General features: G+C 36.6%; 1 protein-coding gene across 2 annotated transcripts; it reads left to right on the forward strand.

The window, feature by feature from the left end:
• Nucleotides 1-1,373: 1,373 nt before the first annotated feature.
• LOC106050796 (uncharacterized) lies at nt 1,374-17,026 on the forward strand. Of its 2 annotated transcripts, none has more exons than XM_013205848.2 (4): nt 1,374-1,707; nt 12,836-12,984; nt 13,101-13,589; nt 14,242-17,026. In XM_013205848.2, the coding sequence occupies exons 2-4, from the start codon at nt 12,904-12,906 to the stop codon at nt 15,031-15,033; spliced, it is 1,362 nt and encodes a 453-aa protein (XP_013061302.2). In that variant the 5' UTR covers nt 1,374-1,707; nt 12,836-12,903; the 3' UTR covers nt 15,034-17,026. The 2 variants fall into 2 exon arrangements, with proteins under 2 accessions (XP_013061302.2, XP_055896410.1); XM_056040435.1 differs by lacking the exon at nt 1,374-1,707 and adding an exon at nt 11,354-11,658.
• The last annotated feature ends 1,549 nt before the right edge of the window (nt 17,027-18,575 follow it).

Genomic DNA, 18,575 nt, shown 5'->3' on the forward strand with positions numbered 1-18,575 from the left:
CAACCACACTTTCTTCATAAAATAAATATGTTGGCTTATTATCATGTTCATAAACACACAAATGTTAAATATCATGGTACCAATCTATCAGAGAAAAAGTGAGAGCCCAAGCGTAGGTAAAGATACATTTTTTTCAACTTTTTTTTTTTGTTTGGAAGGAAGATTTCTACACTTAGTGCCGACGTTGCAGCGGGCCGGATATGGCCCGCGGGCCGTAGTTTGAGCATCACTGGTCTAGACTTCCCTTTTGCTTATTTTTTACGACTTTAAGTAGGTCATAGACTTCCCTCTGACCTATTTTTTACGACTTTAAGTAGGTCATAGACTTCCCTCTGACCTATTTTTTACGACTTTAAGTAGGTCATAGACTTCCCTTCTGCTTATTTTTTACGACTTTAAGTAGGTCATAGACTTCCCTCTGACCTATTTTATTCTTGAATCTGTACTGTCAAATCAAACAATTCCAATAATTTAATAATAATAATTGTATTTATAAAGCGCTGTTAACAAACAAAATGTAGGCTCAAGGCGCTGTAATAACATTACAAACACAAACACGACAGTTAGAATGACAGTTTCGTTACATCTTATCTCTCTTTCTTAAGCAATTGGTCATTTTTTTTTTAAATTATTTTTTGGAGTGGAACTTTCCAAACCACATCAGTTCCTCCTGAAATTTAACATTGTCATAAAATGTTGTAAAATGTTTTACATGTTTCGGATGTTCCTTCAGAGTTGAAGATAATTACTTCCTAGTCCAAACCTCCCGCAGGACGACGGGGGATGGGAGCGGGCAGGGTTTGAACCCTCGACCATCGATAAATCTGAACGACAGTCCAGCGCGCAAACCGCACGACCAGGCAGCCATCATAGACTTAGATCTGACAGCTTTGACTTAAGATTATATACAAGACTTGCGAACAATGACTTCTTGGAAGAAGCCAATGAAGAAATCAATTGTCTTGCACTCACTAAGCAAAATAAAACCTTTGCAGTAGAACATATCATTTGAAATTCCTTATGTTTCCTTAACTTCATTTTATCTAATTTTCATTCTTCTTTTGTATTCTAGCGCGTAGCGAGAGCGAAAAATCAGTGCTCATTATTTTTTTTTTTTTTTTAACTCTTTCAGGAATGAAGATTATTACGTTTAGCCAAAACCTCCCGCAGGACAGCAAGAGATGAAGCGGGAATGTTTTGAACTCGGGACTGTAGAATATTCGTGTTACACAAATAACAAACTAGTGTTTAAGAGGGAAGACATATTAGGAACTCATTTATTACGTAAACACAAGCGGTGTTGCACTGACGCGCTAGTGTGCAAATGTACATATAATACTATTATGTTGCAGGACAACTGGAGCACAGTCTGAAGTGAATACCACACGAACAGGCAGCTATATTAATCGAAACACCCCTGAGCTCATACCGTGTCTAGCCATATCATGGTTCCACCTCTTTTCGAATAAATATTGATAGACTAAAGAGACAATTTCTTGTACACATTTTTCTCTTTCACGAAATACTCGCAAATCGAATAAATCGCAATATAATATTTGAAAGCATAGTGCTTACACACTTGAAATTGAAAGGGTGTGTAAGGAAACGACAGCCCACGCTTCCCCTCCAGACAATTCAACCGACCAGGACATGTAAAGGACTAGCGTGTCCCGCCAACCTAACAGAGGATCTTGGCCTACTTAAGGGGTAAGTAACTTGTTTTCAAATCTACTCTTTTCCCCCCGTCTGTAAATGGACGTGTACGGTTTAATATAAGTCTACCATTCTTGAACTGTTGTAGCCTATAGGTCTAGTTTCTAGGGATTTTTTACCAATAACTTTGAACAACTGTTGTAGATTTAACATTCAAAACGTCTGTAATATTAGAAGACAACCGTTAGGTAAGTTCACTGATTTACACGCTTCGATAGGTTCTGTTTATTAAATTAGGAAAAAAATATATTTGGTTCTTTTATATAGAAAAAAAAGTACTTTTAAAGTAGACTTATACGTATTGCTCATTTATTTATTAGGGCTTTCAAGTGTTATCATTTTGTACCAAAAAAAAAGCATTTTAAGTGGCCCTCGTAATGAAAAGTCAATACTAGTTTTGTGCTGCCCACCTATCTGAGACTTTTGGATCTTAAATATTAATACCCGTATACAATTTTAACATCTGATCTCTCTCATTGTCTCGTGACTTTCGTCGTAGGTATGATGTGACGGTTCATGTAACACAATCCCTTTTCCCGGTCAGCAGCTGTTCTTAGCAGGATATCAAGAGAGAAGCCGGTCCATATTTTTACGTTGTCCTCTTTCTTATAGCTCCTTTCACTTTGCCTTGAAGGATGACTTTTGACAAATATGACCGAACCAGCTCAGCTGTCGTCTCTTTTTCATAACGTACTCCATTAAAACAAGATTTCAAAAGGCCTAATTCTAATCTGCTTCTACGGAGATACATCTTGTAATTATTCTCTTTGAACATCTTTTATTCTTCAATGTTACAAAAAGAGTTCTAAAAGTATTAGAATAATTATGTTTTAATTCGTCGTATAAAATGAAAAGGATTTTTATGGAAATCATAATACCGTTTTTTTTTTTATATAGCGCTACTTTCATGCTTATAGCATGCTCAGAGCGCTTTTGGTCCAATCTCATTTGTGGACCAGTTGGGGGGGGGGGGTATCTAGGAGTTGGTTTTCCGTGCTGCCTTTGGGCGCTCAGTAAACACAACTCTGCCCGAGACGGGTGTCGAACCTCGAGCCCCCTTCTAGGTAGCCAAGCCAAGCCAAGTTCTCTTTTACTTGGCCTCTCGACCAAGCTTCCCACGTGTGCACTGTGATTTACTGACATGGTTCGTCAAATAAAAATGTAGAGTTTTCTGCTCTTTTTTTTTTTTAAAAAAAGCTTGACTTTGGACTTTCCAAAGAAATTCTCTAATACCGTTATGTAAAACACTATGTAAAATCCTTGCTTTATCTTCTGCTAACAAGATCTATATAACTTTTTAACGAACGCATAAAAACTTTTTTTTTTTGGGGGGGGGGGGGGGGGAGATTGTAGGCCCATTTTTTGTTTGTCCCTGAAGTGGCAAACGTTTCAATTCTACCACTTCCAACTTCACAAATTGCTAGCGTTTAGACTTTAGAATGTGCCTAGTAACTCTTCAGTGATTCACAATAAGTGTGTTTGGAACATTGATGATTACAGCATTATTAGTAGCTGTGTACAGTTATTTTCTGCACTGTATCTATATGGTGGGGACTATAAATAATTTTTTTTTCTTAAATTTCATATTTTGAGAAGGGCTAAATAGATAGGTTAAGAAGAATATGTTGAAAATACTAAAATACCAATAAGTAGTTAATATTTTTTTTAGATTACTAATTTTAACACATAATCTAATTTAGAGGAAAAACGAAAAAAAAAAAGCCGTGAAAGTAACATCTTAAACATTAATTTTCTTGACCTCATTAAATGTGTCGTCACTAGAAAGGAAAAATAAATCTTTAATGAGCTTTACAATGTACATTTAGTCTCATTCATACAAAGTGCAGTGAGTCTCAAAATTTTTCTTTGATTTATTTAGAGGTAGGGGGAATGGATGATCTTTTCGATTTGGAAAAGTTTGGACAATAAAAAGGAATAGGCCTACAACACGGGGATTCCCCCCCCCCCCCAAAAAAAAGGAGGTAGGCCTATATAGAATAGGCCTACAGGCCTACCAATGTTTTACAGTAACGGAGGTTTAATGTTGCAAGTGAGCTAACATTTATAGCGAGAAGGAAAAAAAGTTTAATTGCAGATCTAGTCAATTTAGTAAGCCTACTCTTTTTTTTTTTTTAAATAAATGCAAAAATTTTTACATTGACTTATCATCCTTGAGGAATCTACTGTGAATGTTAATAATTGTGATGCTGGTATTATGTGGCTATTACAAAGCTATACAGCTAGACGTGACTCTAGAAACACAAGTGTTTCCGATGAGCCTTGAATCAGTAAGCAACTGAATAAACACAATATGCACAGTAGAACTTAAATAATTTTTATATCATTTGAATCGTATAATAAATAATTACATAGAATATATAAGGCTTGTCTTCGAGTCCGAAGATTAGTGAGGAATACAGTATTTCCCGTGGCTGCGCAGCCCCAGCTGTGACCTACATATTTTGCCACATCCAGGGCAAGCATAACCATTGTCCGCAGGTGATCGATTTAGATTTTCTTTCCGTCGTCTGCCGTGCGGCGTCGGAACGAGACAGCTGGAGGTCACTCGCGAAGGCCGCGGGATACACATTTCCATAGAATACTTATCTTATCTTATATAATACAGACGTTACTTCAAAAAAGAAGATGATTACGTCCTATGCGTCATACTTTACGTATAAAAGCTCAGTATGCATTATATGGAAGAATAAATTCACACCAATAAACAAACACACACACAACGATTTATCATTTTTACCCCTTTTTTATGGTTTGCAACTTACAAATACTTCTAGAAATGTTTGTATTCTGGTTATTGGGAACTCTAAGCCTATTTTTAGCGTCCTCTCCCCTTGGCTATTATTAACTATCTTAGCGCTATTACGTTTGTAATCATTTCGAGAATAAAATGTGTAGCAAAACAATGTTTTTTTTTGGCGATTTGAAGTGGAAACAAGTCGCGCGACATTTCGTCTGGGCGACACATTAAGGCGACACACTGGGTCAACACATTGCGGCAAAGCGAATCTTATGCGATATGCGGCAGAGTGGCATTAACTGCCGGGCAATCTATCAAGCGAGCTCGAGTTCGAATCCTGATTTGAGCTCAATTATGTTTGACGATGGCCTTAAGGCTACGTGGAAAACTCCTCCCAGATACCCCGCCCCTCCACTTGTTCACAAAAGAGATTGGACCTTGACCTTAGTGCATAAAGAATGCGTTATCCAGTGTTTCCAAAACTGTGTTCCGCGGAACCCTAGTGCTCCGCGAGGCCTGACTAGGTGTTCCACGAACTACTGAAATAATTAACTAGTAGGCCACCTTGTAAATTAATCTCTCTAAAAAAAAATAACCAAAGTGTTCCATTATTACTCAGAATGTGTGAAGTGTTCCGTTAAAATGTTTAGGAAACTTTGCAGAATACAAAAGAAAACAAACAAATTCTATGAAATTAATCTTCTATATTTTCTTTTATGTTTACGTGAAACTAAATAAAGAATTCAGAATTCACCGATGTGTCCAAAGGAAAGGCAAATACCAGATACAGTTTTGGATGAGTGGCGTCTGCCAAGATGTAGCACTGTGTGCCGCAAGCTGCTGAAGGGTCACCAGCTCCTGATTTATCTTCTAAGCTGACTCCCAAAACCTTTCCCATGTTATAGTTAGGCAGCAGTGGTTTGGATTCTAAGTTTTTCATATCCTAGGTTTGTAGGCAGCCAATGCTAACAAGCCCCTCCTGTCTGAATCTTACAGGTTTAGGCGACCCTTCTACTGTCAGTGCTCAGTATCTAAGCCACATGCAAAGGCCAGTAGTATGACTGGTTATCAGTGGCTATTTTAGACGCATGCCATTGAAACGATTATCACTTCCGGTGATAACAACTAAATTTCTTTCACTATAAGATTGGAAATACATATGAATCGTCACAATGCCCGTTAATTTTCATGTTGCTAATGCTGCCATGTTGGGAGAACCTATATAGCAAAATAATATTGATAAACTTTCAAATTATATAATACATTATATACTACTCTATCTTGGCAGAGCTTTTTTTTAAAAAAATTATTGTTAATTTGTTTCTCTCAACTCACGGGGGACAACCATTTAATTTGATCCACGATAGATAGTCACTTTTTTTTTTTTTTTTATAATCTCTTAACAAATAGAAAATGTAGTGGTACGCGATTACAAGAGGATTTGAATTTTATTGAAGGACTTTGATCCTCCCCAATCCCTCCCAACTTTCCTCCCCTCCCTTGATGTCGACAATTGAGTCAGTAAACCTGCACCTGTCAGTTCCCTAGCACACATCAGCACACAGTTCGAGTTGACACAGATCGTTACTTGGCACACACATGCCAACTAGGTTACTCAGTACAGATTTTGTTTAGACTAACACTTTCTGAATTGACTTTTTGTAGGGGGGCTGGCAATCTTGTAAGACGTAGATATATGCTGACAGGACCAGTTAGTGGAAGAATTGTAGGCGAGTTGAGTGTGCAGGCTGTAACTGTCAAACGTCATTTTATAAACGACCCGATAGTTGCATTTCCACAACTCTCCCAACTTGACATTTTATTCAAAAACTTTACTGTTCTTCCTCAGGCTAAATAAAAAAAAAAACACACATACTTTTTTTTCCTCTATTCCCATTACAATTAGATTCGTTATGTGGTTGTCAAACATACACAGGATGTTGGCCTACAGGTTTGTCAAGATTTATATCATAGGAGTAAAAAAAAAAAAAAGATAAATGTTTTGTAAGCATGGATTTGTATAGTATGCTTAAACATATCAAATGGACAATTTAAACTGTTCATTTGTGATTCGAATTAGGTATAAAGTGTCGTTAGCTGACTGGATTATTAAATATTTTTTTTGGAAAATTCAATGACATTAAAAAAAAAAGCCACCGACGCCACATAACGAAAATCTCTCCTCCATTTTTTTTCCCCTTCTTTCATTCTTTAAGTTTGGAATGACTGGCTTGGCTTACGTCCACCAGGGAATCACAGTCTTCATTCACGCGAGATTAACTTCTAGTCCATGACAATTCCACCAGAAAGAGTATCAAAGTGGGGATTGCGTACTCCAAGATGGGTCTGTGGCTTACGATAATACTTGACTCTGTATTCCTGATAATTCATAGTAAAATTCAGTACAGTTTTTGTTTTTTTTACTTTAGGGACCTTTTTTTTCTGCGGTAAAGATAGTTAAAAGTAGGCTACAACGATTTCATGCTTAATTCATGATGGTTGTCACGTGACAGTTTTTTTTCGTTGTTTTATCAATAAGATCACGTGACTAAATGTTGTTTGTTTACGATTGGTGAATGAGGTCCATTAGCCATGTTTTTTTACTCTTAAATATAGTCAACTCTCAACAAATGGCCAAAACCAAAACTTTAGTCGCCAAAACCAAAACTTAAGTCAACTCTGATCAAATGACCAAAAACAAAACTTGCTAATTTGGCAAGAAACAAATGGTGTCGTTTGTCTAATAATCTTTGACTTGCAAGTCTTAGGAGCTTCCTTCAGAAAAGAAGATTATTAGCAGACGTCATAGTCAAGTTTCCCATCCCTGGGGATGGCGGCGGGCAGGGTCAAACACAGGTCCATGGAGACGACAGTCCGGAGCGCTTAACACTCGACCAGGCAGCCATCCAAATGGGATACCGGGTGTAAAATGCCCTCAAACCTTTTGTACCTTCGTATGGTGCCTTTGTACTATAGCTTGTTTCCTATTTAAGGCAAGAGAGGGTAAATCAACCAAGTGACATTTGTAGAAGTAATGACTACATGGAGACTTCTTTATTTTTTCTCTCTAGTTCTTACCACTAGAACGTCATAGGCATTACCAGTTCTCTCATAATTGAAGATGCCATTGTATTACATGTCATTGTTTTTTCTTGTTTGATGTAAAACATTATTAACTCTTTCTCTCCGTAATTATTTTTCCACGTTTTGAAGGAATTCTTCATTTGCTCATTACTATTTCACTACCACTGTTATGATTGGGCTTCAATAACTTTGTTGTTTGTTGTCATAAAATGTTGTATTTTGTATAGAATTAAAGGGAAATGCATGCTCTTTTTATATTATTCAAAGTCAAGTTTAAAAAATTAAACATTAATTTAATTAAAATCAACGATGGTATCGTCGATTGGGAGAGAAAGAGTTAATGAACACCCAAACTATTGGGTTCATGAAATTTTGATACGATCAAAATTTTCCTCTGCCCTGGGAGGACTGTTGTGACACTGTTACTGTGTGGTCAACCGTGGCACACGGTCAAGTGTTGGGTATCGAGAGTTAGGGGACTTGGGGGAAGTGACGAGTGTGTAAACAAGAAGAGAGGAAGTCAGCGAGTGAGGTTGGGTATATATATATATAACGTTGCCGTGTATATATGTTATGTTGATATGTTTCACAATTAAAAAGGCACTTTAAACGTAAAGGCGCCCTGGTGGAAGAGGAATCGGTAGTGATAAAAAACACTTCCGTGGGAGTGCCTAAGGGGTGCGAGAGTATTCCCATTGGACTGCGCGGGGTTGTAAAAGAGCTCCCACAACCTTGTCAACAATCCAGGCGCGGTTCCTCAATGGTCCGTTTAAAAAAAAATGGCGTGTCCCGCACGGTTAACCTGGTATAGAATAGGAAAATGGCAGCGGTTGCCGGTGAACACGGCCTTCGGCTGCGTCTCTAGTCTGCGAGTCTGGAAATGACAGCGTCAACAATCAACATAGACACTCCGTAAGATCCTCTGCCAGACAGAACACACTATTAAATCAGGCCGATGAGAGGGAGATCTCGTTTGCTTTCGCTGGCCTAGAGTTTCAAAAGCCTATGGCTCAACTCAACCTGACAGTTTCAAATAGGTCTGTATGTTCTTAACACATGACTCATTCCACAGTAAGCGAGACATTCTAACAGTAACATATCATGCTATCAACAACACATTAGTAGTCCATCATGAATGATTAACCCTCCCCCCACCATCACCACATTGGTCACTAAACACCACATTGGTCACTAGACAGTAGGCTATACACACACATGTTATCAATACTCTTACAGCAATGGTCAGTAACAACACGATACATATGACCGAAATGTCATAATTTAATAGTCTGGTTGTCTCTTGAGAGGTTTTCGTCATTGTTCGAACTGTTATTCGCTTTGGATAATAACCAACGAAAAATATTTGTTGAAATAACGTCATTACGACAATTCGTATTTCCATTTGGACTTGTTGATAACAAAAATCCAAGTTGGACTGTTTACTAGACCTACTATCTAAATGTACCTTTGACTGTGATGATTGATAGCCTAATAACTAATACAGTAACACTAGTCCCAAAATACAAAAAATAAATCAAACTAGTGCATTTCAAAATAAAGAACTGTTTGAACCATCCACCCATTTTTCTAAAGTACAGACTTTCTTTAAAATATTTTTTAAAAATCTTTGCGGTTACAACATTGCTTGACAAAATCTTTTTCAGTTTGGTCTCCCCTTCTAAGAGTCATAAAACGTTTAATTTGGTATGTGTATTGTTTGATACCTCCACAACTTGACTTTACAATAAAAATACATGACGGGAGAGAGGTAATACAATCAATAATTTTAATACAATCAATAAATTTAATAAAATACTCTGAAAGACACAAAGATAAAGGCACATTCCTCGTCCCATATGCTAGGACAAATTTGTACAAATACTCCTTCTTCCCTAGTGCTATTAGAGCATGGAATGGGTTGCCTGAGCTAGCCAGGAAAACCAGTGACTTGGCAGAATTTAAGTCATTGGTTAAAATGCATGACGCGTAGGACGTAATCATCTTCTTTTTTTTGAAGTAACGTCTGTATTATATAAGATAAGAAGATAAGATAAAGGAACGGAGGGGTATTACAATAATAGAATGAAAACTCCTTTTTACTGCACATTTTTTTGTCACATATTGCGACCAAATATTGATGCCTTAGAAATTAAGATTCAGGCAAGAGAGCTACCCACTTAGGAGACAAAAGCTCTGATGTCAAACCACTGCTGCCTAGCTGCTATACCCAAACATGGGAGAGGCTTCGGGGTGTCAACCCTGAGGAAAATTTAGGAGCCGTCGTCAGTGCTATATACAGCCTAGCAGAGCCTACGATGCCACTGATCCCAAAATGTATTGGCCCTTGCTGTTCCCTTGGTCTTGGGCCTCGTGGAGAAGGGGGGACTGCTGTGTTGGAGACATTGTTTCAACCATAGCTGTTGTCTTGGCATTCATCTCATTTCTATGGTATGACCCATAGCCGCCTCGAGAATGAAGGCGGCCATAGACTTCGACCCTTTGTACTTCGTTGACTTGAAAGCTTCTTTCTGTTAGATCTTTTGACAAAACATTGTTTAAAGCTCATCTGCTTGTTGGGCTCGGACCATAGACATAAATAAATATAGACTGGCCCATTAAAGAGTTTTATGAAACGAAAATTTGTGACTTGTGCAATTTTGTGTACTTTATTATAAAGCATTTATGAGCAGTATAAAAGTGCTTTTTTAACTTTGATACACACCTATATATATTGTAAATAATAAGGCAGTGTAGCTTTGTTTAATCTCTAAGAATGAAGATCATGCAACTTTTCATAATTCGGAAATCCGAATACAATAGATATACATGTTTTCAAGTTACATGAAGTTACTTCCTTTTTCCAGTCTATATTTATTTATGCCTATGGTTCGGACATAGCTTTCTTTTATGTTGAAGATAGTTTAATACGTGTGTTTAATGTTTCATAAAAAAAATAGAGAGGAAAATGTATTACAGATTGAAAAAGAAATGATTAATGTTCTTCGTGTGTGAAATTTGAATTACAACTGAAGACAGGAGAAACTTTGGGGTCAGGCAGTGTGTTACACACAGTTTACAACTGCAGTAATATTAAACGTGAACACGCCTAAAATGTCAGAATTTATAAATGCCAACTCTAGATCTAGTAGTTCCGGCATAAAGGTTAAAGTTCATAATATTTAAACTGAAAAGTTTAATATGAATATAAAGGTTATCGGTGAAAAGCAACAGGCTATTTTTAGAAGGCCCAACTTGAGTATTAGCCTATTATTAAAAATAAAACATCGCGTCCCATTTTTGCCTCGTTTTGTTCTGCCACTTCCATTTCTTGGATATAGTTGAAACTTTGCATTGTGAATGACAACATATGAATCAATCACAATAATTAACCAACTAGTTAATCAATTAGTCTTAGTAATTAATTTTGTTTTACAGAGGTATAGAGATGGGAGTCCGTCCGCGCAGCACATAGGCTAATATAGAGAATCAGCACGTTCAATAAAAATGTCAAAAACCTAATAGAGTAATAGAAACTATAAAGTTTATAAGAAAATAATTTACAATAATTTATAAGAATGACTGAGTGGAAAAGAAAAAAAAAAAGACCCCCCCCCCCCCCAAAACAAAAAAAAAACCTAATCCTACTGTCAAGGATTCTCGAGTTCGAATTCTGATTAGAGCAGATTTTTTTTTTAAATTTTATTTTTACCTCACTAAGACCCATATCTACTTACTGCGTCTGTCTAATAGATCTAATTAATGCAATTTCACTTAATATAAGCGAGGTTTTTGAAAAAAAAAAGTGTTTTTTTCATTGAATTGTGAGGCTAAAGTGTAACTGGGCATATAGACAACTAAATCCGGCACTACTTTCTTTAAAACCGGCCATTGATATTTAACACAAGCTAAGGACTGTGCTTAAAATGTCAGCGTTGTTTTACCCTGGCTAATAAAATATTTTCCTTTACCCAATAAATCACTTGTAAAACTCGTACCAAGGCCCCCTCCTGAGTTTTGTTTATCTACTCGCTTATCTTGGGACGTTGTCGGTGAAGTTTGACAATCGCATAGCAGGCGCCATCTTTTCAAATGGATATTTAATGGTACAATTTATTCTTCTGTAACCTGTCATTTTTAATACGTAGGATACCCTACTTACTCTACAATATTTACGGGTTAATAACAAACAAAATACTGTTTTAGTGTGGTCGCGTTGCCTATTCAATAATGAACAAATGAAATGGCAATTGCTATTACTGTACTATTAGATAACTGGCAATTGCTATTACTGTACTATTAGATAACTGGCAATTGCTATTACTGTACTATTAGATAACTGGCAATTGATATTACTGTACTATTAGATAACTGGCAATTGATATTACTGTACTATTAGATAACTGGCAATTGATATTACTGTACTATTAGATAACTGGCAATTGATATTGCTGTACTATTAGATAACTGGCAATTGATATTACTGTACTATTAGATAACTGGTAATTGATATTACTGTACTATTAGATAACTGGCAATTGATATTACTGTACTATTAGATAACTGGCAATTGCTATTACTGTACTATTAGTTAACTGGCAATTGCTATTACTGTACTATTAGTTAACTGGCAATTGCTATTACTGTACTATTAGATAACTAACCCTATTGTTCTTTCCAATTAAATACAACTTCGGAAATTTTAATCTTAACCATAACCTTTAAGATTTTGTTTCACATTGCGACAAACCTTGAGGGTTAATCTTAAAAAAAAAAATAAAAATCACCATTTGTTTCCTCCTGGTAGGCTCCCAATAACAAATAAATAAAAAAAAAATTCAGGAATAAACTAAGCGTGTGGATATTGTCAAGTAGCATGGCCGGCCCTAGATAACTGGAGGGCTTAGCCGCAGTGAATTTGGTGGCCCCAAATGAATTAATTACAAAAAAAAAATAAAAAATTATGCAATTCATTTAAAACCTAGTGTACTCCAACAATAACACTGGACATAAGTTTAGTCATTTCTTCTTTTTAAAAAAACAAGAATGCAAAACAAAACAAAACAAAAAACAATATGGAGTGCTGTGCTAGAGCCCCACAAATCGGAGACCCTAGGCGGCTGCCTAGTTTGCCTATGTCTAAGGCCGGCCCTGGAAGTAGCCTACATTGGACAAATTGATTGAGGATGAGATTGGTGAATCATAACTTTTTATGGTCAAGTAAGTTTGAATAAATAGTGTTCTGGTCAAGTTTAACAATACTTTTTAACATACCTTTCACAGAAAATAAAGACATCTATAAGTTGAAAGTTGGATCTTTTCTCATAAGGTGAATCACTAACCCTTATAAGATGGATGTCAAACTTGAAGCCACGAATCACTTAGAACAGTTCAGCAAGGCTGTTAATATATTCAGGGACAGAGCATTACAGGTCAGCCACTCTAGTTTATAGTGGTCGGGTCTTATAATAGCATGCAGATTAAGCATAAAAACAGCTCTGTTAAAGATGACTAGAAAAATCCAATCAATTTTATTTGTCTATTTCAGATTTTGATATTTATTTTGTATCGCATTACCAGACGCCTAGTTCTTACGTTCCAGAAGTTTACCTGGGCTGTGACAGGTGTGGAACGAATCAGACGAGACGCAGCTCGCGGGTTGAACTTCAAACAAAGCGCTCATGTCCAGGAGATATTCTGGAAAAGGAAATTTTTAGATCATTCCGTGGCCGATCCTTGTCATTTTATTACTGTGCACAAAGGCTTCCGGCCACCAAACTGCATTTTTAAACCCAATGTCTCTCTGTATTGTATGACCCGGAAGGAGGCGGTATTTGTTGAGGTCAAGGAGTCAGACAACGTTTACAAGGCCAAAAACAGCACTTGCCTATACCAAAACCAGTATCTGTTGGCGGTAAACGTCATCACACTGCCGCTTGCGGCGTTTCATAAGATGGCCAGTGACGTAGGAAATCCAAGAGTGCCTGTTACGTGGCTTGGGTGTACCGCCAGGAGTGGATCTACATTAATTAGCCAGGTGAGTTATATCTATAATGCTTTCATTCACATTAGTAGCTTTGAAGATACCTCTGATTAACATAAGCAATGTCATCAATGATGCCTAAAGAACTGCTCTAAACCCTAACCAGAGCAATATCCTCGAAACTTCTGCCAACAGAACATAAAGAAGCAGCAGAAAATATGTTTAAATGGCCTTGTGATACGGTATTAGGAAAGTAGTGCATGGCAATGTGAAGTAGGCCTACTTCATAATAAGAGAAGTAATACATGGTGATGTTTAGTACTATGGTATGAAAAGTGCTACATAATAAGGAAAGTGATAAGGCATTTTTTGAAAATAAAATACTGCTTAATACCAAGCAAGAAAACTCTATACATAGAGTAAAAAATGGAAACATTTCTTTCATCAGATATTAGCCTACACTATATCGTTCAGTTCAATAATAAAACCAAGTCATTTAAAATATTATGACTCTGGCTTCATTAGCATATTTCCCACAAATCCCCACCCTATTTTACGCCAATAATTCAATATGATTACAATTTCAATAATGACTGTACCCTAACTGTTAATACGGCTATTTTGGTGTTTTTTTTTTTAAAGCTGTATTCATTTTGCTGAGTCTTAGTTGCCTCCCATAATTTTACCATTTTTTCCCCCCCTACAGATGATGTTCCGAATTCCAGGCATGCTGGTCTTGGCCGAACCAGACGCCATCACCACTCTAGGATTCTTGTTTAAAACCAAGCAGATTCAGCAGGGTGAATACAACCAACTCTTGGCTAGCTGTGTCAGGCTGCTGTGTAAACCGGACGATCGGTTCAGTGCCGTGTTCATCAAAGCCAGACCGTGCACCACGAGCTTACTGGAAGATATCATTCAAGTGTTCCCGCGCTTTAGGTATTTATTTATGTACAGGAACAGTATGAAGAGTCTTCTGTCTAACCTCAGCATCTTCCAACAAGATCCGGCACCAAAGGCTCTACGTTTCATTATGGACAATGGCATCCTGTCGACATTTCTACCGTTTGTCAGATCTCATTTCTATTACTACAATGTGTTTCTAAACGAAAAGAAAGTGTCAGGAGTGGTTCCCAAAAAACTAGATTCGGTGGGCATTTGGACATGTGCATGGGCGGCAAGTGTGGCCCAGTGCGCCGAATTGAGGTACAAAGGATACAACATAGGGTCAATCTTGTACGAAGACTTCATGAACAATCCCAGGAGATCCCTGTCTTTCTTGTTGCAGAAGCTGGATGTCCGGGCAGAGCATCTCGGAGTAGCGGCAGAAGCCCTGAAGGTGGACTTTAACATAGGAGCATCCCATGATCCCTCTATGGACCCTCGCCGTGTGATTCCATCCGAGAGCAGACAGGAAGCAGATAACATTTTAAAGGCATATGGTCTACCCAAGATGGGAGAGCGACTTGAGATCTCTGGACTTTTGAAACTGGAATAAATTGAATAGAAACAATGAAGAATAGTTATAGTTGTATAGAATACCCACTAAACAAATAAAGTATCGAGTACAGGCTATAAATACTAAATGTGTTCGTCCCAACAGAAAAAAAAAGCATTTTTTAAATCAACGATATATTTTAAATGAACAGAGATTTGTATATAAATAGAATCGCAAATTTGTATTGATTTGTATCTGTACTATTGTAGCATGTGCCGTCACTAATTTATATTGCAAGGGAAGGAATCCATGTTCTACGTTGTTTTTTTTTTTTTGAAGGTAAGATTTGGATAACCGAAGTCTGTGTTGAAAGAGTATTCAGCATTTCTGTTCTAAAATTGTATTAGAGAAAATTATAGGGACTTCTTAATTTTTATTGTGAGATATGAAAGTTTATATTATGTTTCATGTTATAGGCCTATTACTTTCCTCTCTTGATACGCACAGTTCAATCATTCCATTAAAATAATTTAACAGACAATATACATTTATTTTGACTCATAAGATAAATCCTCGAAAATGAAACAAGGTAATTGGACTCAATATAGGCCCTAACGATTTGATTGTTAATACTCAAATTAACGTATGACGCCTCGCAGTAAAAAAAAAAAAAGATTTAAAAAATTCAATTGCTACTTGATCGAAGTACTAACTGAACTTCCTCACAAGAGAGTCAAGTTCCACTCCGTCTCAACTAGATTTAGGCCTACTGTTATACTTAGATTACCGGTACTTCTCTTACCCAATCATCAGACAAACTTTATTGATCAATAGAAACAGTGAACATTGATATAAATAACTAGTAAATTAACTCTTTCAAGTCCTATTGTTATGTTCTTATTTAGTTTCAAAGAGAAGTTATTCGTGATTCATTGTTAATAGCTTGATACATATACGTCTATGGTTTAGACCGTAGGTAGCAAAAACATTCACCTTCACCTACCCCTTAGTCTGTAGGGGCACCACACAAGATTTGTTGACAGTCTTTCTCCATTTCTCTGGTTTTTTTTGCTTTGGGTAGAACCTCTTTCAATGACAAGCCCGTCTATTCTTTTATGTTATCTTCCCATCGCTTTTTCCATCTCTTCTTTTTCCTGTTACTGTTCCCTGTAGGAAGGTCTTTTTTAATTATTTTTTTTTTTTTTTACAATAGTTAGCAGGTCATCGTGGGATCCAATCGCTGTAATAACTATGTCGCTAATCTCTTCTTTTTGTGATTGCGGTCTTTAAATGTGATACCCAGGATCCTTCTGTATCATGACATTCACGTAGGCCTACTGTGTAACTGTCAAATTACAGATTTGGTGGAATGTGTTGATGCCTGATGAAAAATGTCTGTGCAAACGTTGATGCAGTGTTCGTGTGTGATGGCTAAATGCTGTTAACACATATGTTTATGGTATCAGTAAAGTGTGAGATTTTTTTCTTCGATGATTGTTGTGTTACTTCCATAGACATAAATAAATATAGACTGGAAGTAGGAAGTTATTTTTATTTGGAGGAAGTCAAATATGTTTGATGTACTATATCTATGTGAAAAAAAAATGGCGGCAATTGAGCTATAAATTCTAGGACTAACATTTCAGCCAATATATAATTATGATCTTTAGTTTTGAAAAGTACAAAACTGCCATATTCCCAACATTTTGCCTTTGTTTCATAATCATAGACATAGGCAAATATATATAGGTTTGTGATGTGGATCTATGTTTGTTAACATGGCTTCTTTATTAATGTATGGCCATTTTAATTTTACACTGCTCATAACTGCTGTATAACTCATACAAACTTATCTTTTCCCAAATGTTTCCCATAATAATTTGTACTTTATCGTCCAGTCTATATATATATATGTCTATGGTTACTTCTTTCTTCGTAGGATTACTCACATAGCCATAGTCTATGAGACAACTTACAGATTTTAGCCCTACAAAAGCTATACCGGAATAGAATTTAACAAAACAAAAATAAAGCGAAAATTACAAACCACTTCTTAATTTGTACATGTTTTTCAATTACCGTATCGTTCTTTTTTTTAAGGAGAAAAACTATCTGACCCAATGTAACCATAACAACCGACTTTGTTTCTCTTACTTTTGTGTTTGTTGTATTAACATATTTTGTAATAGTCCTGCACGAATCAGATTTACACAGTTCTATAATCAAGAACTAAAATTTTGGTTATCACCCTTTTTTATTTCAAAACTAGATTTAAAAAAAAAAAGGTAGGCCTATTAGGCTATTACAAACTTTTCATATCCAAAATGTGGCAGATTTGTATTTATCTAAAATATGGAAGATTCTTATTTAGTTTTCTAGGCGATTAGTAGCATTCAACCAAAGACCTATTAGTATAGGTCTGTTAATTCGACGCTGTACTGTTAAGCACATTCCTCGTTCCATATGTTTGGACAAATTTGTACAAATACTCCTTCTTCCCTAGTGCTATTATAGCATGGAAGGGTTGCCTGAATCAGCCAGGAAAATCAGTGACTTGGCAGAATTTAAGTCATTGGTTAACATGCATGACTAGATGCATGACGCTTAGGACGTAATCATCTTTTTTTTTTTTGAAGTAACGTCTGTATTATATAAGATAAGATAAGAAATAGGAATCTAAAACATGGACTTAGTGAAACTAGTTCATGCGTCTATTAAATTCTCTACTACACAGAGCCAATGAGTCAGGTCTCGAGTAGACAGTGTATGCTAGTGTGTGACATTTTTGTTACGTTCGTTTAGTGCGGTGATTAACGGATCTACTTTTTTTTTTTTTGTCGCCTTCAAAATGTTGCGCACAGCAAACACAAGTTAATAGGACTCACACACGATCCTTAAAAACCTGTGTGTACATGTCTATCAAAGGTTCTCAAAATCTAGGCCTATGGGTGTCATTTCTATAGAGAGTGCTCGAAAACGTGTATATTTTACGGCCAACACATGAAAGTGTGGCCAGTTCGCGAACTGGTCGGCCAAATATGCTCTCGGCGGATTGACCGGTCAGTGTGAAGCGATAATGCCCAATTCGTGAAATGGCCGGCAAGATCGCGAATCGGCAGATAAAGGGGATTAGCCGTAACTTCATGTGGAAGTTCCTCGAGAACTTTATAATACTTTAGAAAGTAGATCGAAAAACGATTTTAATATTCTTATACAAACATGAGTGTTTAGACGAGAAATTGAATCTTTTTGTGTGACAATGTTTGTTCAATTCCAATCTATTATGATGCGAGTAGGCCTACTTTTTTTTATTGTGATGATTTAATTAATTTTATTCTTGAAACAAAATCAAAGACCTTCCTCCAATGAACAGTACCAGGGGAAAAAAAAGTAGGCAGACTAAGAAAGCGATGGGAAGACAACATAAAATAAAAGACGGACCTGCCACTGAAAGAGGTTCTGTCGAAAACAAAAGACAGAGGAATGGAGAAAGACGGTCGACAAATCTTGTGTGGTGCCCCAACAGACTAAGGTATAAGTTAAGATGAACAAGGCTTTGAAGCCATTGGCATAACTTCTCTTTCAATGAACAAAAAGGCGCG

This window comes from Biomphalaria glabrata, chromosome 1, assembly GCF_947242115.1.
Source record: "Biomphalaria glabrata chromosome 1, xgBioGlab47.1, whole genome shotgun sequence".
NCBI lineage: Eukaryota > Metazoa > Mollusca > Gastropoda > Planorbidae > Biomphalaria > Biomphalaria glabrata.

What these genes read in the sequence shown, in the direction of transcription:
- LOC106050796 (XM_013205848.2), top strand. Translation starts at nt 12,904, where the DNA reads ATGGATGTCAAACTTGAAGCCACGAATCACTTAGAACAGTTCAGCAAG. An exon ending in TCAGGGACAGAGCATTACAG is followed by an intron (nt 12,985 to 13,100) that starts GTCAGCCACTCT and finishes TGTCTATTTCAG; the next exon opens with ATTTTGATATTTATTTTGTA. An exon ending in GATCTACATTAATTAGCCAG is followed by an intron (nt 13,590 to 14,241) that starts GTGAGTTATATC and finishes CCCCCCCTACAG; the next exon opens with ATGATGTTCCGAATTCCAGG.